This window comes from Mauremys mutica, chromosome 20 (assembly GCF_020497125.1).
Source record: "Mauremys mutica isolate MM-2020 ecotype Southern chromosome 20, ASM2049712v1, whole genome shotgun sequence".
Taxonomy (NCBI): domain Eukaryota; kingdom Metazoa; phylum Chordata; order Testudines; family Geoemydidae; genus Mauremys; species Mauremys mutica.
The window spans coordinates 6,171,279-6,191,629 of record NC_059091.1 but is presented as its reverse complement, the minus strand read 5'-3'; the positions used below and the strand labels follow the sequence as shown (position 1 = coordinate 6,191,629).

Sequence of the window (20,351 nt, the reverse complement as noted above, 5' to 3'; positions counted from 1 at the left end):
CCCCCCTTGGCCCCCCGCACACACACATGGTCACCCCCTGGCAGGAGGCACTGGGCTCTGGCCCCTGCTTCTGGCTCAGTGGCCAGCTCCCAGGGCGGGTCCGTCTCTCGCTCTCGCTGACGGTTTATTTTTTCCAGGCAACTATAAATTGCTGAAGCTGCCTGTGGAGCCACGTGGCTGCCCCTCCAGAGGCTCGTGGCCGCAGCCCCCCCACAACCGCTGTGAATCCTCCTTTCCCCTCTTTGCAGGGGGCAGCAGGGGTATTGGGGCCCAGCCATTTCATGTTGAAACCCCCAGCGCCCTGACTAGGTCTTGGCTGAAAACTGTGTTTCAAACCAGCTCCGCCAACATAGTCCACCCCCCCCAGGGACCCGGGGCCTCAAGCTACGAAGCTGGAGCTAACCCTCAGCTCCAGACACCCCTGAGTCCCGCATCCCGAACTGGCCCCTCCAGATGGGAGACGTGGCTGGGGCAGGGGCGTGTGGGGTGGGAAGGTCGCCCCTGTCCTGGGTCAGGGGGTAACAGTGGCAGAGGCCTGGGGGGCAGGGTGGGGGGGCTCGGGAGGAGCGGGCGGGAGCCCGCTGTGTCCTGGCGGCTCCTCATCGGATCTGTGCCGTGCGCTGCAGGCAGGGAAGGGAAGGGTTGACATGGAGCTGGGTCAGTTGAAGGTTACTGTACCCAAAGGGGGTTCTCGGAGAGTTCAAGCAGAGCTCGCTGCTCTGCCTCTGCGCTGGAAGGAAAGGGAGGGGAGCTGCGGGGGGGGGGGGGGCGGGCTGGCCCAGCCAGTGAGTGAGCGGGGAGCCAGGCTGGCCCAGCCAGCGAAGGGGGAAGCTGGGGGGGGGGGGGGAAGCCAGCCCAGCCAGGGAGGGGGAAGACTGGGGGAGGGGCCAGCCCAGCCAGTGGGGCCAGTGTGAGCCAGTGTGAGGGGAGATGGGGGGAGGGCAGGCCAGCCAGTGGAGGGGAGGGGAGGTGGGGGCTTCAGCCCAGCCAGTGGAGAGGGGGCAGCCCAGCCAGTGGGGAGGAGGCTGGGGGGGGAAAGCCGCCCTAGCCGGGGGGGGGGGAGAGCAGCCCAGCCAGTGGGGAGGAGGCTGGGGGGCCAGCGTAGCCAGTGAGGAAGGAGGCTGGGGGGGAAGCCGCCCTAGCGGGGGGGGGAGGGGCAGCCCAGCCAGTGGGGAGGAGGCTGGGGGGCCAGCGTAGCCAGTGAGGGAGGAGGCTGGGGGGAAGCCGCCCTAGCGGGGGGGGGGGGGGGGAGGGGCAGCCCAGCCAGTGGGGAGGATGCAGTGAGGGAGGAGGGCAGCCCAGCCAGCATGAGGGGAGATAGGGGGAGGGCAGCCCAGCCAGTGGGGAGGAGGTTGGGGGGGAAGCCGCCCTAGCTGGGGGGGGCAGCCCAGCCAGTGAGGGAGGAGGCTGGGGGGGGGCAGTGTAGCCAGTGAGGGAGGAGGCTGGGGGGGGGCAGTGTAGCCAGTGAGGGAGGAGGGCAGCCCAGCCAGCATGAGGGGAGATGGGGGAAGGGCAGCCCAGCCAGTGGGGGGGACACCGAGGGGGAAACCAGCCCAGGCAGCCTGGGAGGAGACCGGCCCAGCTAGTGGAGGGAGAAGCCTGGGGGGAGCTGGGATGGTCCAGGTAGTAGAGTAGGGAAGGCTGGTGAGAGCCAGGTCAGAGCTGAATGGGGGGGGAGGAGGCCAGGCCAGGTAACAGAGGGGGGAGGCTGGGTCTGCCCAGGCAGGGGAGATGGGAGGTTGGGGGGAGGCAGTGGAGCAGGAGGCTGGGCCCAGGCAGCCTGCACAGCATCGAGCAGAGGAGGGGAGGCTGGGCCAGCCCAGGAAGCAGAGGAGGGGAGGCCAGGCAGCAGAGGGAGGGGCTGGAAGAGGAGGATGGCTCGGCTTGGCCTTGCTTAGGCTGTGGAGGGGGAAGGCCAGGCCTGCCCAGGCAGCAGAGGGGGGAGGAGGGAGGCTGGGCCAGCCCAGGCAGGGTGTGTGTGTGGGGGGGGGGGGGCTGGGTGAGGGCGGATCTTATTTTTACTGAGAGGCATCTGAGATTGAAAGGAAATGGAGACTTTCAAGCCACAGGAATGTATCACTGCGCCCTACCCAAGGGTGGGGGTGGGGGCGAGATGGGGCTGTGCGGGCAGCTTGTGGGGGCGGGCAGGTTGGCACAAGGAGATGTGCAAATGCATCCCTGGTGTCAAGGCTTTGCCACCCACCGCCCCTGTTGCCCACGAGCAGTGGAGAGGGTGTGTATGGAAACAAACACGCTACGTGTGGATGGGTGTCGGGGTGTCTATGAGACTGTGCACATGTGAGACAGTGTGTGCAAGCCTGTGAGACTTGGTGTGAGACTGTGAGTGTGAGAGAGACGGTGTGAGACTGTGTGTACACGACAGTGAGACTGTGTGTGTGAGAGACTGTGAGACAGCGTGACATTGTGTGAGCCTGCCTGACACCGAGACAGTGAGACTGTTTGCGTGTGACACTGCGTGAGAACACGAACCTGTGCGTGACACCGAGACACTGCGCATGTGAGACTGCCAGACCGTGTGTGCATATGACACAGACTGTGTGTGTGTGTGAGACACTGACACTGAAACTGCGTATGACAAACTGAGGCTGCGTGTGACACTGACACTGTGTAGGAGATTGTGTGTGCATGTGACACTGCGAAACACTTTGTGTGTCAGACTGTGTGTGCCGTTGTGTGTGACTGACTATATGTGTGTGTTTTAGACCTTGTGGGAGGGTGGAAGGAGGTGAGAGACTGTGTGTGTGTGTGTGTGTGTGTGTGTCCCTATGGTGTGCATTTGTGACATTGTGTGTGTGAGCCCTTTTCTGAGTGGCAGTAAGAATGTGTGACTGTGTGTATGTGTGTGTGAGAGAGAGAGAGACTTGTGGGTGTGTGTGGGGCTGCAGCTTGTGCACGTGTGTGTGTCCGAAAGCCCGTGTGTGGGTGTAGGTGTGCCCTCCACTTTATAGCCCCGCCCACTCTGTCCCAAGCCCCGCCCCCAGCTCCGAGGCGTTTGCTTTTCCAATAGGTACCCAGCACTAGCCGCTGGGACTCACCCAAGGCGCGTCCAGCGCCGCACCACAAGCCAGTGCCGGGCGTGTTTTTGGGGAGGTCTCAGTTGACCCGGCGCCCCCCCCCCAACCCGCCCTCCCGCCGAAGTGTGGCTCTCTCCCCCTGTGGTTTTGTGGGGGAGGGGGCGCAGCAGGGATTCCCTCCCCCCACCCCCGCTGAACCCCCAAATCACCCCCCTCCCCGCCGCGATGTACGACTGCATGGAGGCGTTCGCTGTGGCTCCGCGGCAGCTCTTCGATGTCACCAACCAAGGCTCCTGCATGCTGCGCAAGGCGAGCATCAGCCCCTGTTTCGGGGCGCTGGATCCGTTCGGCTGGCCCCAGCCGGCCAGCCTGCAATGTAGGTGGACCCCGGTTCCTCCGCGGGGAAGGGAGGGGTTGGGGGGGTGGCCCGCGGCTTGACTGATGTGGTGCCGGGGATGGATGGGTTGCCACGCGTGGGGCTGGGCCGTGGGTGGGTGTTTCCATGGGGAAGGGGCGCACGCCCGGTGGCTGAGCGCTTCGCTGTGCCAGTGTGGCGGGGGTCGTGTGCCACCCCCTGCCCGGGGCAGGGAGGGGGGTTATACATGCGCGTGTGCGTGGGTTGTTACGCGAGTGGGGGGGAAGCAGAAACCCCACTTCGCGCCCGCGGTCTGGCCCCGGCTCTTCGCTTCGCTCGTTTCCTGCTTTAGAACTTTACGCGGGGGGAAGTTTGGTGAGAAGTGTTTTTGGAGGGGGGCGGGGGTTCACCCCCCACCCTCATCCTCCATCCGTGGCCTCTCTCCGCTTTACCCTGCTCGTGGGGTGGGGTGCAGTGGGAGGGGGACAACGTGGCTCAGTTTCAGGGGCCCTGGGGTCCTCCGTCTTGTTTGGCTGGGGTTGGGGGGCGCGTGCCCCTTTCCAGTCCCCCTTTGTCTTTAGCGCGTTACTGAAAAGCCCCGGAGGGCAGGAAAATGAGGACCAGATGAGGGTGCGCTTTGAAGCCAATCCCAGGGGACCTCGAGCAGGGGGTGGGGAGCTCAGTAAGGTGCGGAGGGGGGCGGCGAGCAGGGCAGGAGGGGTCATTTCTTCCAGCCTCACTGGCCAGAGCCAGGGAATTTTTTTTTGTTTCTTTCTTTTAAATATGGAAATTTGGCGGCGATCCACCGAGCCGTGCAAACAGGATGAGGGATTGGAGAAGTGCTGGGAGAGGAGCCCTGTGGCCGGAGGTGTAGGGGGCACAGCATTGCGTCTAGCACCCCACCTGTAAACCCCCCCCCCCACACACACACCGGCAGAGCCAGGAGCAGGGAAGGGGGGTGGAACCAGTAAATGGGGGGGGGGGAGGAATCTTCCATCCCCGGGACCCCCTGGTTGCTCTCAGCCTACAGGCTCCCTTTGAGTGGCAGCCAAATCTCTCCGCCTTTGGCAGCCACCACTTCTGTTTACAAGTTGAGGAACAGGCTGTTTTCAGCAGCCGGTTGTAGGGCAGGGAGAACGCCCCGTCGCAGCCCTGGGCACCTAGCGGGGCAGAGATGGGCATAGGGATGAGATGGGGCATCCCCCCAAGTCAATCTGACCTTTTCTCTCCTCCATCTCAGCCCCCCGCCCCCCTTTCCAATGGTTTAATTTCAGAGCTGTCCCCACCCCACTGCCAAGCTTTTCCCTGCCAAGGCTGCTCCTGTCTCGCTAACTCGGAACCCTTCCTTAGCACCCTGGGCCTGGGAAGCAGGTCGAGGCCTGGACGGATCCCTAACACGCCACCCCCCCCAAAGTTCCCATCCAGGTGGGTTTTTGTAGACTAGGAATCCATTGCAAAGCCAGGACCTGTCTGGCATTCAGAGCCAGGTGCTAAAGACACCCCAAAGCACTGGGGGGGGGGGGGGATGTGCATGCGTGGGGGGAGCAGGGTGACTGGTTTTCCTTTCTCTCCTTCATTTGCTCCCGGATCCTAGCCTGACTTGCTCCTCTCTTCAGCCTCAGTTTTCCACAGGGTACCCATCCCCCTGGAGTTCTTAGCTTGGGCAAGACCCCACTTCTCCCAGGTGTAGTGTAGACTTGGGCTGTGCCGATTGGCTATAAGGCCTGAGCCGGGGGGTCTTCAGTTGTAACTGGAACCTTTAGCTGCAGGTGAATGGGAAACCACACCTGCTGCCAGCTTGGGGTCTCCTCCCCACGCTGTGGCAGGAGGGTGGGAAATGACCCAGCAGTCCCTGCTCCCAGGAGCCGTGCTGGGCTGGCCCTGCCATCTGCCTTCACCACGGTGGGAATCAGGGATCGGGGACCCGGAACATGCATGTTCCTGTGGTTGTTTAGAATAGTAACAGCTAGACGCCTTGGCTGAAATCAGGGCCCCTTTGTGCCGGGTGCTGCAAGAGAGCCAGTCCCTGCCCCAAAGAGCTCACAGTCTGCATAGACGAAGGGAAACTGAAGCAAAGGGACTTGACCAGGGTCACACACCAGGTCACTGGCAGAGCTAGGAACAGAACCTAGGTCTCCCCATCCTTGGTGTAATGAGTCGCTCCTTGGCACTGGCTGCATGTGACACATAAAACATTCACTTCATTTGCCTGGAATGAGCACCCCCCCTTGCATTAACACCCCTCCCTCTACCCCAGCAACCTCTCTGCCCCTGTGCTCCGGCTGGCAACCCAATGTCAGAATCCCCCATCTCCTTGCCCCAGGTTTCACATGAGGCTGACCCAGCCTCGGCCGACCCCCAGGTAGTTCGGAGAAGCAACACCCGGACTGCAGGTTGGGCTGGACTGGCCTCTGGACCGAACCTATCTTTGCTCGTCCCTCCTCTTCCTGAGCGAGGACACACCTCTGTCTGTCCTCATCTCTGGGCTGGCAACTCCTCTGGCTCAGGGCCTAGCTGCTAATCCCCCAATGGAGCCTGGCCAGCCGGGTTGTCCCCACCCTGGAGCTGGCATCCCCACCTGGGAAGGAGGGGCTCAGGGCACTGCCAGACAAGAATTCCCACTCTGCTTGGCTGCAGTCACCCCACAAGGGGCATAGCAGGGGCAATCAGGCCGGGTAGAGGGGTGGCCCCTGCTCTGTGCACATTGGGGGAGCAGGGGCCACCCCCACCCCTCAGGCAGCAGGGTACACAAGGCTCGTGGGTGTAGGTCTTAAATCAGCGTGGCCCCATTGAGATCAGTGACTGGGCCCCAGGGCCCCTATTCAGACCCGAGGGGGAAGATTCCTATTTCCTGCCATCCAGCCCCCATCCCTCCCCCCCACCCCCGGCGCCTTGGCAGCAATCTTCCTGAGGGCAACTTATGGGGTAGTTCTCCTCAACTCCCCTGTTCCGCTGACCCAGATGTTGTGGAAACCACAGTGAGCGAGGTCACCAGGGTGGCCCCGGGGCGGCTGTTGTCGAAGGGAGCAGGAGGCAATTTGGGGCTGGGCTGGCAAAAGCAATGGCTACTGAGCTTCCCAGCCTGGTAGCCTGTGGCACCTCCCGGACAAGGAAGAGCTGCTGTAGTGATTGATCAGGGGTGTGGGTGTGGGTGAGTGTGTGTCTCCTAGACAGCAGAGGAGCATGCATTTGTTTGTGTGTGTTTGTGTCGGTTTGTATGGGTGTGCCCGGGCATGGGGTGGGGGTGCGGTTCTGGGTGAGCCCTGCCCCGGGCTGGGCTGTGTGTCTTTGCTTGAGGCTGCTTGAGGCTGCGGGCATGTGTGGGTGTTTGGCTGTGGTGTGCGTCTGAGTGTGCAGGGGGGAGAGGGGGGCCGTGTGTGGATTACTCCCTTTGTAAAGTGTCAGGAATGCAGTTACTGAGACAAATGGCTTATATAGCGACCCAGCTGCAAACATTTTACGGCCGGTTATAAATGGCCTGTTTGAAGCTGTGCGAAGCTCGGGCAGGAATTTCCTCAATTTCAGCAATTTAGGCTTTTAAAAAAAAAAAAAAGCTCAGCCACCACCAAACTTCCTGCCCCAGGTCAGGCAGCGGGAGAACTGGGAGTAGGAACCTTGGATGGGCCCAGCAAGAACAAGTGGGCTGGGCTGGGCCCTCAGAACCAGGCCTGCGGGAGAGCTGACCCCGTGACAGCTCCCTCAGAAGGCTGCCCAGGGACCGTGTATTAAAGGATTCAGTGGGGCCGTGGGTTGCCGCTGATGCTGGCGTGGTTGTGCCAGGACATCAGGGAACCGGGCTGCAGATGCCAGTCAGAGCTTTGCAGCCTCCTGCAAGCATGGAGTGTATTGGGTGAAAGGTACAGCTGGGGGGGGCCACAAATGAGCCCAGATAAGAGAACTGGTTGCCAGTGGTGTGTGCCCCTAAATGTTCCCTTGCTGGAGGGCAAGACCACCCCTGCCCTTGTGCCCGTCATGCCCCCAGCTAGTCCAGGAGCGGGATAGGCAGCCGCCCTGTGCTGGCATCGCTGGTGGGAATCCAGAAGCGAGGGTTGGTGTCCTGTGAAAGACAAACTTTGCAAGGGGAGTCACAGCCCAGATCTGAGCACACATCCTGGGCTACCAACACCACCATAGCGACTGGCATTAAGCAGCCCCGCTGGTGGGCAGAGAGGCCAAGGACTGAACAGGTCGGGCAGCCCAAATTCCCATCCGACCCTCTGTGGTGGCCCCCGAAGGATTCCCCCTAATAACTGAGAACCGAATGAGGATGCTGGGGCTAATGCCCGTTGGCAAGGGGTGAGTGTGACAATGAGCCTCTGGCCAGTGATGCAGGGCAGGTGCCGCGCAAGCAGGGTGGCTGGAAAAGCCATGGCGGGGTGGAGGGGGGCTGCTCAGTAAAGGGGGGGATTCTATGCAGGGCCGGCTCCAGGGTTTTTGCCGCCCCAAGCAGCGGGGGCGGAAAGCCGTGATCGCGATCAGCTCTACCACTGCCGCTTCAGTCTTCGGCAGCAATTCGGCGGCTGGTCCTTCACTCCGAGAGGGACCGAGGGACTTGCCGCCGAAGAGCCGGACGTGCCGCCCCTCTCCATTGGCCGCCCCAAGCACCTGCTTGCTGGGCTGGTGCCTGGAGCCAATCAGGGCCGTGTCGCTGGCTGCTCCTCCCAGGATGGGAAAGCAGCGCAGGGCTGAAGGAAGAGGGGAGCTGGGTTGCAGCATGGGAGGAGGGGTTGCTGCAGGGCTGAGCTGGGGTGCAGCAAAGGGGAGAAGGGGGAGCAGAGACATGGCAGGGCTGAGCTGGGCACAGCACCTGTCGTCCTGCCCCCTCCGGCCCAGCTGGGGCCTGCGCCGGCTGCAGAGCGCAGCCCGTTAGCTCAGCAGCTGCCCCTTCTGTGCGGAGCGTTTCCTGCCGGTGGCTGGCTCTCCTGCCCACACCCTCCGGCTGGTGCCCGCTCTGAAGCGGGCATGCGGCGGCGGGCAGGATGCCATTGGCTAGCGAGGGACCCTGCCCTGGGTGACGCCGCCCCCGGCCCCTCTCTGATTGGCTGCGTGGTGGGTGGTGGAGGGGCACCTGCTGCGTTGAGAGGAAATGACCCAGCATTATGGGAACAGGCTGGCAGTGGGGCCATGGCAGCGGGGTGTGTGTGGTGGGGGGGGGAAGGGGTGCGCCGTGCGTCAGGTGCCCACGTGGCTTTGGCGGAGAGACGATTGCAAGCCCGAGCTGGTGCCAGGGGGAAGGAGATTGAGTCACAGGAGCCCGTTGGCGCCTGTAAAACAGCCTGGGGCCGCAGCGGCTCTGAGTGCTACGCCCCAGGATGCGCGCGGGCCTGGGCCCTTCCTGGCTCCCGGCGCTGGGTCTGCAGGTGGGGCTGTCGGATCGCTGGGGAATGGGGTGACAGGCTCCACGGATCCGTCCCTTCGGCTGTGTGTCCCTCCATCCCAGACGCATCCCCAGGGGAGCGGAGCCTCCAGCGTTCTCCCTCTGGGGTTGAGGATTTAGGGGAGCAGGTGGGGTGGTTCAAGCCACCCCTTCCCCAAAGTAACCCCCCCCCCCAAGTCCCCACCCCAGGGCTCCTGGGAGGGTTGGCGGGTTGTGTACAGAAGCTATTAGGAAGGGATTAAGTTAGGGTTGTAATGTGATTCTCTCCAGGAAATGACAGGCCCGATAGCTGGTGGCCTCAGAGGGCCAGGAGCCTGTCCCAGCCTCTTGTAAAGTTACCAGCAGGCTCCAGATCTGATAAGAAGCCAGGAGCTGGGCCCCTTTTTCTCTCTCACCCAATGGATGGGGAGGAAGGGGTGGGGGAGAGGCAGGAAGGCTGATGGGGGTGGGGGGAGAAATGTAGCACTCTGCCCTGGATCCTGGGGCCAAAGGGAGGGACATGCAATGAGGGGGGCTGGATGCGTGGGGTAGGCGGCGGGACGGGGGGTGAATGCCAAGGGGCAGAGGGATGCGTTACAGGAGGTGGAATTAGGAAAAGTGGAGAAACGTTGTGGCAGGGGGGTTGATCCAGCCAGAGAACGACACTCCCCTAGGGGAAAGGCGGGGAGCCCCATTTCGATGTGACAGGCACGTCGTTCCCCCCAGGGGGAAGGGCGGGGAGCCCCATCACTCCACAGCAGGAAGCTGGATCTGGCTGGCTCCTTGTCCCCCTAGGGGAAGGGCCAGGAGCCCAGGTGCTTTAGGTCATAGCGATGTAGTAGGGACCCACCCTGCCCTGGCTGGGAGGGCTGCACTAGACAGGACCAAGGGCTCTTCTCCGCTTCCAGATCCCAAAGTCCTCACTCCCCGCTAAGGGGAAACGAAGCCCCTGGCCGTGCTAGGTCAGTTACCGACCTTGGGACTTGGCCGCCTGGTCTCTAGGGTAGGGCAGGGCAGTTTAGTGACGGAGTCCGGACACTAGGATTCTATTCCCAGCTCTGCCACTCACCTTGGGCAAGTCTCCGTGCCTCAGTTTCCCCCACCACCCTCCGTCGAGACTGTGAACTCTTTGGGGGCAAGGGCTGGCTCTCACTCTGTGTCTGTGCAGCGCCTGGCACAAGGGCACCAGTCTCAGTAATATCAACAATAAGGTTGGGGAGGGGCCAGCTGATCCGTAGGGTGAGGAGGTGCAATTGGGAGACTGCTGTCTGGGTGCCCATGCCATTGCTGAGCCCCTTGCAGTGCCAGGGGGAGGGACCACAAAGGGCCCCAGAGCTGAGCCTGTGTGTGGGGAAAGGGGTTGAAATATAATGGGGTGTATGGGACAGGATTGCCCCTCTCCCCTTTGCTATCCATGTATTGGGAGCTGGTAGGGTGCAGGGGGCACCCCTTGGTCACCCACCCTGCTGCTTGGGCCAAATCCAGGGCTGGCGCTTTGATCATCCAGAGTAGAATAAACAGATTTTAAATTGTTTCACAAAGGAGATCAGTATATTATCCCCATTGCATAGCTGTGGAAACTGAGGCACAGGGAAGTGACTTACTCAAGGTCACACAGCAGAGCTGGGACTAGAACCTAGGTCCATCCTGACTCCCAGTCTAGTGCTATAGCCATTAGGCCATACTACCCCATTGTTTTACCCCCTGGCTTTGCCTGGCCTAAGCTTTTGCCTGGATCTGGTTTCTGCATCTGAACATGAGGCTGGTCGGTGGAGCACTGAGCTCCACTAGAACCACCATGAACACTCCCCTTTGGCAGAGGAATTGGTCTTTCCCCTCCTGGCCCAGTGAGCACAGACATTGGGAGGCAGGGGACTGGGTTCCCTCCCCAGCTCTGGGAGGTTTGATATCAGTGGATAGAGCAGGGGAAGGGAGTCAGGCCTCCTGGATTCTATTCTCAGCTTTGGGTGCTGTGTGATCTTTGGGATTACAGATGGGCACTGGGAATCAGGACTCCTGGGTTCTCTTCCCGGCTGCTGCATATATTAGCTGTGTGATTTTAAGCCAGTCACTTCCCTGCGCTGCGCCTCAGTTTCCTCCTCTAGCAAACCCCCGCTCTGCCTCCCTGAGGCTTAATTAACAAGTGTCCGCGGAGCGCTTTCAGATCAAAGGGCAAAGGATCAGTGTTATTAATCACTCTGGCAGGTTGCTGCTCGCTGCACCTGCTGGCATGCGGCAGCCACCTGACGGGAATGCAAAGCCCCTGCGCCACGCTTTGACTCCCTGGCCCTGCTTTAACCACCGCCACGGTGTTTGAACAGCAACCCAGGCCTTTTATCCAGCTGCTGCAGAGACACAGGAACGATCCTGGGCGGGGGGGGGATGAGAGCATCTTCCATCATGTACCAGGGAGACCATGCGGTGCCACGGAGCAGCCCAGGGCCAGCTCTGACCGAAAACCTTTGCTGGTGCAGCAGCGTTGGAGATGGGGGGTGATTTTTAATGACATTTCTTAAGCCCCAGTGTAGACACGCTTATACTGGTGTCAGAGTGCTTAGGTAGGGGTAGCTTAGGCCAGAGTGCACTACAGACTTCTGACAGTGCAACTGTAGGCTGCCTCCACATATAAGTGCATAGGTATTCCTGTACCGGGAAAGCACCGCATGGCTTCATTTTGCCTTATTATTCCTATACCGGCAAAAGCATGTTTCGGGGCTGCCCAGAGGATTCAGGGGGCCTGGGGTCTTCGGCGGCAGGGGTCCTTCCAGGCGGCCCTGGCATGTTTTGGCCAGCAGAAGCTGCATGCTAGGAGAGCCCAGGCTGAGAGGTAGCGAGCCAGAGGCCTGGTCAACCCAGCTAGCGACATTGCTCAGGACTGTGAAGAATTTCATGGCCTAAGTTCTGTAGTTCAGTCAACCTAACAACGTAGGAGGTGTCTACATCACAGAGCTTCGGTGGCACATTTGTAGCGGCGTAGCTGTGCGGCTATAGCAGCTGCCGTGTAGACAGACCCAGAGAGAACCCCGGGGTCCTATCTGTGTCCAGCCGCCTCAGTACAAAATCCCCTTTATACTCCTCACAGCAGGGCCCCATCTAGGACTGATGCCCTAAAAGGTATCCAGGCAGATGCCCCTGGAACGGAGCACGAGTCCCATTGTGGTCCCCATTACACCTCACTGGGCTGGGTCATTCATAAGCACATAAGAACGGCCATACTGGGTCAGACCAATGGTCCGTCTAACCTAGTATCCACAGCAGCCAGAGCCGGATGCTTCAGAGAGACTGAACAGCACAGGACATGATCAAATGATCCATCCTCTGTTGTCCAGTCCCAGCATCTGGCCAACAGAGATTTAGGGACACCCAGATCATGGGATTGTGAGCCTGACCCTCTTGGCTAATAGCTGTTGATGGACCTGTCCTCCATCCACTTAGCTAATTCTTTTTTGAACCCCGTTATACTTTTGGCCTCCACAATATCCCCTGGCAATGAGTTCCACAGGTTAACTGCATTGTGTGAAGAAGTGCTTCTTTATGTTTGTCTGCAACCTGCTGCCTGTTAATTTTATCGGCTGAGCCCTGTTTTCTGTGTTATGTGAAGGGTAAATACCACTTCCTTATTCACTTTCTCCACACCGTTCCTGATTTTATAGCCCTTTATCACATCCCCCCTCAGTCATCTCTTTTTCCAAGTTGAACACTCCCAAGTTTTTTAAATCTCTCCTCAGATAGAAGCTGTTCCATCCCCCTAATCATTTTTGTTGGCCTTCTCTGTACTTTTCCCAATTCTAATTTACCTTTTTTGAGATGTGGTGACCAGCACTGCACACAGTAGTCAAGATGTGGGTGCACCACGGATTTATATAGTGGCATTATGATATTTTCTCTATCTCTTTCCTAATGGTTCCTGACTACTGCTGCACATTGGATATTTTCAGAGAACTATCCATGAGCACTACCCCATCTCTTTCTTAAGTGGTAACAGCTAATTTAATTCAGATCAGGATCCCTCTCCCCTCCAACAGCTGATTGTCTCATACTGCTTCTGGGGGCTGAGGAGGTGATAAAGAACTGAGGGGCTGCTGAGAGTCTCCATAGAAATGCAAAGTGCTGTTGTCTGTCAGGGAAGCAGGAGCTAGCATCTATTTGGAAGCCCTAGAGAAGGAGAGACACTGCTACTAGATTTTTGTTTATTCCCCATCAAGGAGCGAACTGTTTGGGGAAATTTCCTTCACCGAAGTTATACTCAATCATCATCCTGAGATAAAGGGCTCTGGCTACCCCAGTTTAACCCCCTATGTGGACGCTCTTAGGCATGGTCTACCTTTGAAATATAGATCAACCTAGCTACATCGCTCGGTGTGGAAACCTTCACCCCCTCCCCCGGAGCCTGTAGTTAAGTCAACCTAGTCCCTGGTGGCTAGGAGAATTCTCCTGACCTAGCCACCGCAGCGCAGGGAGCTTAGGGTTGCCAATCTTGGTTGGACGAATTCCTGGAGGTTTCATCTCATGACATAATCTTTAAATGAAAGATTCACGTTTAATTCCTGGAGACTCCCGGACAGTCCTGGGGGGTTGGCAGCCCACCATCGTTCAGGGAAGCAGGTCCCTCCCTCAACAGATGCACCCCTTCTGTCGATGTGGGTGGGGCTACAGCAGCATCACTGCAGCTGGGCCACTGGACTGCCCATAGTGTAGACGTAGCCTGTGGCTTTTCTCTGACTCAGTTTAAATCACTTCCAAAGTGACATCAGCTATATCGGGTGTTAGACTGGGATAATCCCCCCATCCCTTAGCTTATCTCATAACTTCCCAAGTTTTTGGTTTTGAACCTATTTAAGCTAAACCGCAGTAAACTGCTCTTAATATGAGACCTTGTCTACACAGGAAAGATAGACCAGCTATATGAAATCAGTCTGACCGGCTGGGCGGATGCCTGCTCGGTGCACCGTGTTTGTACCCGTATAACTGTGTTGGTTGGAGGGCTGATTTTTTACTGACAGTGATACCAGTACAACCCCTCGGGCGGATGCAGTTATGCTGGTATATATTCCCCTTCCCAGCTGGGAATGAGCCCATTTGTACTGGGATCATTGTGCCGGCTCAGGGTGTGGGTGTGGGTGTGTGGTTATACTGCTTTAACTAGACCGGTAGGATTCAACCACTACAACTTCCTAGTGTGGATCAAGGCCAAGAGTTCCTCGGGGGTGGGGTTTGGGGTGCTAGACCAGGGTAGCGTTACCGGTGCTTTCAGTCATACTGAGAAAATCTCTTTTGTGTAGACAAAGCCTAAATCGGTTTCAATTTACGTCTTTTAATCGGGTGCTGTTTTGCCCTGTAGACAAGGCCTTGGATTTGACATTAACACAACGGCAACTGTATGGGCTCAGACCGCTGCTCGCAAGTTTATCTATCTATCTATCTATCTATCTATCTATCTATCTATCTGACACACCCAACTTTACGTACCTCTCTTCCCCTCCTGGACTTTTCCCCATTTATGTCAGTGGAACAGGATCCCTGGGGCTTTCTTCATAGACCAAAGTTGACTTTGGTAAATAGCAATAAATAGCTGAAGGAAATACCCCCCCACACACACCACCACCAGCCGGCGTGTTGGGTTTGGTGGTGCCGGCTGCAGGAAGAGCTGCTCCTTTTCTAGCACCGCGAGGTATAACATACACACGGGTCAGAGTGAGTCTCCCAGCTTACGTCTGGGCATTGCTCATTAAAATCTCCCCTGTGCCCTGCCCCTGAGAGGAAGGGTCTTAATCCAAGGGCTTGGTGACCAGATCCCCGCTTGGGCAATCACTCCAATGAGAAGAGATTCTCCTGCACGGTCCCTCACTAAAATCATCACACAGCACTGCTGGTAACCAGCTACTGTGTTCCTCCCCAGAGGTGGCTGCATCTAAGGCTTGCTTGTGGTTGTAACAGGTCCTCTCGGAGGAATGTCTTGTGGAATCAGAGATGGTCCCTGCTCCCAGCATTGGGGGGAGGGGAGGCATGTGTTTGGATCAGTGGATGTAGTTTTGACTCTGTCTAATAACAGACACTGGCAGAGAACTTCATGTTCATCGTATTATACTTCGGGGATGTAGTGGTTTGCCTAGGATCACACAGAGTCAGTGACAGCTGGAAATAGAGTGAGTCAGGACTCCTGGGTTCTTTAACCACCCTACTCCCTCCGAGAGATCAGACTAGAGCCTGGAAGTCCTTATTCCCTGGCCCCTGCTTTACCTAGCAGACGCACTTGCCTAGATTCACAAGTCCCAACTGTGTTCTCCCATTGCCACACGGCTCACCCAAATCTGGGATCAGAACCCAGGAGGCCTGGAGCCCAGCCTTGTGCTCCACACACTAGGTAGGCCGTGCTCTCCCCCGAGATCTTTGGTTAGAATCCAGGAATCCACTAGGCCATACTCCCCACCCAAGTCCGGGATTAGAACCCAGCAGCCAGGACTCCACCTGCTGCTTCTCGGTGCCGTGAGTCTGGTGGGCTGGAAGTCCTCCGAGCAATGGGGATCCTGCCCCCCATCTCTAGCCCCGGGCCTGAGATGAGCTAGCCCTGTTAGCTGGCAGCCCTATTCCCCCTGCTTGGAGGCAGAGTGGCCCCCAGCAAGGGCCGGGAACGTGTGTGGGTTTGTTCGAGCTGTGATGAAAGGCGCGGAGCATCAGACGGCTGGCGGTGCAGGGGGGATTTATGGCCCGCCCGGCTCTTCCCCTCTCCGCAGAGGTGGGAGGCCCTGGGCACAGCGCAAACTGTCCTGACGCTGGATTTATTTCCTCCCCTCTGCTCCCACCTGTTGCAGGGCTCCGGGTTTATCTCTGCTCATCATGCTGTAGCCTTGTCAGCCTGGCTTCGGGGGGCTGCAGCCACAGGGCGGCTGGGGGGCCCTGGCCGTGGCTGTGGGGTTTGAGCATCACCCTGGTTTAGGAGGGCTCCCCCGAGCAATCAGTTGGAAAGCCATCTCCCTCTCTCTCCACCTTTCTTTCTTTCTTTCTTTCTTTCTTTCTTTCTTTCTTTCTTTCTTTCTCACACACCCTCTCCCACCACTCTACCACTCTGCTGCTCCAGGCAGGAAGGAAGGAGGCTGTAAAATGCAATCAGGAGGCCAGGAATTTTGTGGCTCAGTCAGTTGTTGATGAAATGGGTGAGCCGGTTCTGCCAAGCCTGCGGGGGGAGGGGTTTATTTTGTCTGGGGCGGGGGGGGGGGGGCGTGGAGATATCTGGGAGGAGCAGAGCTGTGTTGGGGGACGGTATTTTGGGGGGACTGGGGGTGTCACTGGGGGGTGATCTCTGGGAGGAGCAGTAGCTAGGGGAGCTGTGTCAGGGGATGGTATTTGGGGAGACCGGTATGCGGGGGACGGTACTGGGGAGTGATATCTGGGAGGAACATGATTGAGGGGAGCTGGGTCGGGGGACAGTATTTTGGGGGGACTGGTGTGCAGGGGAGCGGTACTGGGGAAAGGGATTAGGGAGCTCCTAGACTGGATTTCCATAGGGGTGCCCCTCCCTAGGGACCAGCCCTCTCTGTTGCCCACGGCCAGGCCTGGGTATCTCTGCCAGCTCTGATGGCTCATGGGATTGGGCAGACTAGGCTGATCCTGGTTGGTTTGTGGGAATGGATTTGGGGGCAAGGACGGGATTGGACCCCTTAGAATCCAGCCGTGTCCCTGGGGAACGGGGCCCTTCCCCAGCACCTTTCAGCAGGACCCTGTCACAGAGCACTGGGCCCCTGCTTCCCGGAGACCTGCTTCCCGGTGCTGGTGTCTCAGCCAGAAGACAGGGGGCCAGGGTGACACTACAGTGGCTTTGAACCCATCCCTGGGGTGGGGGGCCAGGCCTCGTCCACACACTTCAAGGGCTGGGGCGGGGGATTGTAATGATCACTAGGAGTCCAGCCCCACACCCTGCTCTTGCCTGCTGAGCAAGAGATGGCAGCTGGGGGCAGGAGGACTCTGATCTGTGCATTGGTGACCCCTGTCTGCAGCTCAGCCTTGGACCCACTGGAAGCCACGTGGCCAGTGCAGTCCAAGCTCTCAGTCCCCAGTCTTCATAGCAAGACCAAGAGGAGGAGGCGGGGGGGGGGGGGCTCACCCAGGCCTCCATGGGGCGAGATCCAGTTCACATTGGATTTCCCCACTCCCTTTGCCCCCCATGTAGCCTGGGAACTGCTGTCTAACCCCACCCAGACCCCAAGGCATCTGCCCTCTAGCACTCTAATTCCTGGGGTCAGCTGAGCACTGTCCCTGCCCCAGGGGCCTGCGGGTGGCTTCTGGACTATTGCATGGGTTGGGTTTCTAGGCAGGAGTTGGGTCCCGTGGGTCAGATGTTGGTGAAGGAGGGGCCTTCCCTGTCCCATGGAGACAGATCTCTGGGGGCTGGGGCTGCTGGTGGGGAAGAGGGAGATTTGAGGGGGGCGAGCTGTGCACACCCAGAATCAAATTGAGACGTGCTCACCTGGGACTATGCACCCAGAATTAAAGCCAAACATTCTCACCGGGGGGGCTGTGCACACGCACACTCAATCAAGCACACACACGCTGTCCCATTTCTGCACCCACACAAACATGATCCACACAGACACACTCTCTTGCAGACTCACAATCAACTCCACTGATGTAGAGATACACATGCACATTCCCATGCCTTTCAAAGGCGCCTCCCTGTGTGTTTATGGGTTACTTTCAGGTAAATAAAAGGCTGCAATTGAGATATAATCACCTTACCCTCCCCTCCTTTGTCTCTCTGCTGATCTCCCAGGCAGGAGGGGAGTCACAGGGTGAGGTCTCAAATCCCCTATTGTCTTATTGTAAAGCAGGGAAAAAATGCAGAGGGTTAAAATTCATGAGCCTCTAATCGTCCACTTGGCCTGTCTGTCATGGAGATGAGATTGTCTCCCTTGGGGGGAAGGGACAGGGATGCTGGAGTCAGGAGCTCCCCCATGCATCAGCCAGGGCAAAAGGCTGCTCCCCCCAGGTGAGATCAAGGGGTGCGGGAGAGGGGCATGGAGTGTGGGACCCCGAGTGTTTTCAGGCAATTAGATGTAGGGACATTGGTTTGGTCCATGGGGCCAGCCGCCAGCTTTGCCCCTAGATCTGAACCCCCATGGATCTTGGGGGCCCAGAGCTGAGGTTTTGGCGGGAGGCCCTAGTTCTGTTTGGCAGAAGCTAGGGCAGAAAGAAACTGAGGCCTATTCCTTATTGCTGTTCCAGTGGGAGTCACCAGGTGGTGCTGTTGCATAGATGTGCTAGTTCTTAGCCTGTGGGCAGTGCTCCGCCTTGGAAGAGACACCCTATTGTTTAGTTTTTGGGGGGGATGTACATGCACCCATCAGGGAGCTGTTGCAAGCAGCAAGAGACAGTTTGCACCCAGGGTGCATGGGGGCTGCCCCCTGGCCACAGATGGCAGAGGCAGCACCCTGCAGCTGGGTCTGCTCTCTGTGCTATTCCAGGCTTAGCCGTGCCCAGGGATGGCAGAACTGGGGTGGTGTTGAGGGCTAGTGCTCCCGACAATGGAAATATTGTATGTGTGTGTGGGTGCTGATGTTTCTGCCTCCATGTGTCATTCCCTGTGAACTGTGCACATGCATGGGGGGCAGGAGAGGGGCTGGGGTGGCCACCATGACGTCCGGGAGCCCATGAAAACCCTCAATCTAGGCCCCTCCTTAGTAAACTTTGGCTGCGGCCCAGTTTGCTCCCTGCCCTAATTTCTCTAACCAGGGTTAATTATTCTTGAGGCAGACTTGCTCCCTGGGAACTGGGCTTTGGGGTTGGGGCTGAGATTTATTACAGAGGGGATTGCTTGTCTGCCGTTTGTGACCGCCTCTGTTCCAGGCCTGGCGAAGGGAGCATATGCAAGTTGCACCAAGTAAAGTACCCAGTTCTCTGTGTTACTGCTTTCTCCCACAATGGGAAGCTAATCAACGAGGCCCTGAGATCCACACCCCAGTATTATAGCTGGTGCTACCGTCATGCCATGATCGGGGCCCTGGTGTGCAAGGTGCTGCGCACGCTGCACAGGGTCACCAATGCTAGTGGTGGTGTTGGAGTGTCGCTTTGCCATCTCCGGTTCCTGGCCGCTGAGGATTTCTGCTTGAGCTTGCAAAGGTTTCTGTGCAGCAAGTGCCAGCAGAGGACGCTGCTCCCCTGCCCATGCCATCTGTGCCCTGCATGGGACCAGCACAGTCCATGGCAGCAGGGCCCAGCTCGGGGGCAGCTCTGCCTTCCTGGCAGCACTAAGTGGGGCTGGGAGAAGTGAGGCCCCTTGTGGTGCCCCTTGTGGTGCACCCTGCTGAGGGTGGTGGCGAGAGAAGAGGGGATCCCAGGAGTGTATGTGCCACCTACGGCATCTCTACCCCGGCTGTACGCTCCCAGCGCTGGGCAAGGACGGGGTGTTGGGTGAGGAGCTGGGGAAAAGCCATAGCCAGCATCCTGGGAGCAAGAGGAATTAGACAGGTGGTAGATGCGGAGCTGATATCCAGGGAGGGGAAAAGGATCTGCATAGGGGGCTGGAGCCAAGGAAGGCAGCCGGAGAGGCTGCAGAGTGGAAGTAGGGTAGTGCCCATTGGCGGGGCAGGGCACCGAGGAGGGAGCCTGGGGAAGGGGGTGAGGGTGGGGGAAGGGTCCTATCTGTCAGCCAGAAGCAAAGGGCTGGGGTGTGTATCTCTGTGTGTTTCAGGATGAGACTGGAAAGATGCATGGACACCAGGTCAGCAGCAGAACCAAGGTGTCCTGGGGCCCAGTCTTCTGCTTGCCCACCAGCTCATGTGGATGCTTCCCCGAGTCTCATCCTTTTCCTGGGTGGGCTGAACAGTGCCCAGTGGAAAACCCTTCTCTCTAGTGGGTTCACCGTCTAGCCTGATTTATCACTAAAGACCTCATGGAGACAGTGCAGCAGCAGGGAAGGAACCTAATCCTGTTCTAGTATAACGTTGGCTTCTACTGCTTGAGCTATAGGAGCATCCCCCTCAGCCAATAACAGTACAGGGCCTATGGCACACAGCTGGGCAGTTCTGACTGTGTCCAGTAGAGAGCAGCATTGCACACATCGACAGCTCTGCTCCTCGCCCGGTAATATATAGAAAGTTCCTGGTTTTCATGTATCCTGTGGGATGCTGCTGAACTCTGGGAGTTGCCTGGAAACTCTGCACTTGTGGTATTTCTCAGGCTGTTTCATCATTAAGTTCCAGAGTTAATATCACATCAAAAGGGAGCCGTTGGAGTTACTGCTTTTGGCCGGCTGGCTGCAGACTCAGGCAGCGGCTTGTGGTCGTGTTTGGAAGGTTATCGATATAACGTGAAGGGCTGGCAACTTGAACTTTAATTCTGTAGAAACAGCCTCCCTCCCCCTTTTCCCCCAAAACCCAGAGGGAAGACAGATCGCTTGGAAGTTGCATACGCTGGTTTGTTGTCGTTGTGAGTGCTGGAGCTGGGTGTACTAGTGTGTTGCTGTAGGGTTGCTTCTTAGCACCAGTCTGTACACACGGATTTGTTATTTTAGAGCTGCTCGGGCCTACAGGGCTCCACACGCTGGGGTGTTATTGTAGGGTTGCTCAGAGGCCCAACGTTGTGGGGTTGCTATTTTCCCTTTTTAAAGAAA

The 20,351-nt window shown here is 58.3% G+C and overlaps 1 protein-coding gene across 2 annotated transcripts in view; it reads left to right on the top strand.

Annotated features, from left to right (window-relative positions):
• The window catches only part of RARG (retinoic acid receptor gamma), a 64,707-nt gene that overhangs the window by 32,572 nt on the left and 11,784 nt on the right, over positions 1–20,351 (top strand). Inside the window, exon 1 of one of the 2 annotated variants that reach the window (XM_044995656.1) lies at positions 2,956–3,411. The exons of the other annotated variant lie outside the window; for it this stretch is intronic. Coding sequence (XP_044851591.1) covers positions 3,261–3,411 — 151 coding nt within the window. The 5' untranslated portion in view covers positions 2,956–3,260. Of the gene's footprint in view, positions 1–2,955; positions 3,412–20,351 lie in introns of those variants that run through there. 2 annotated transcript variants of the gene reach the window in all.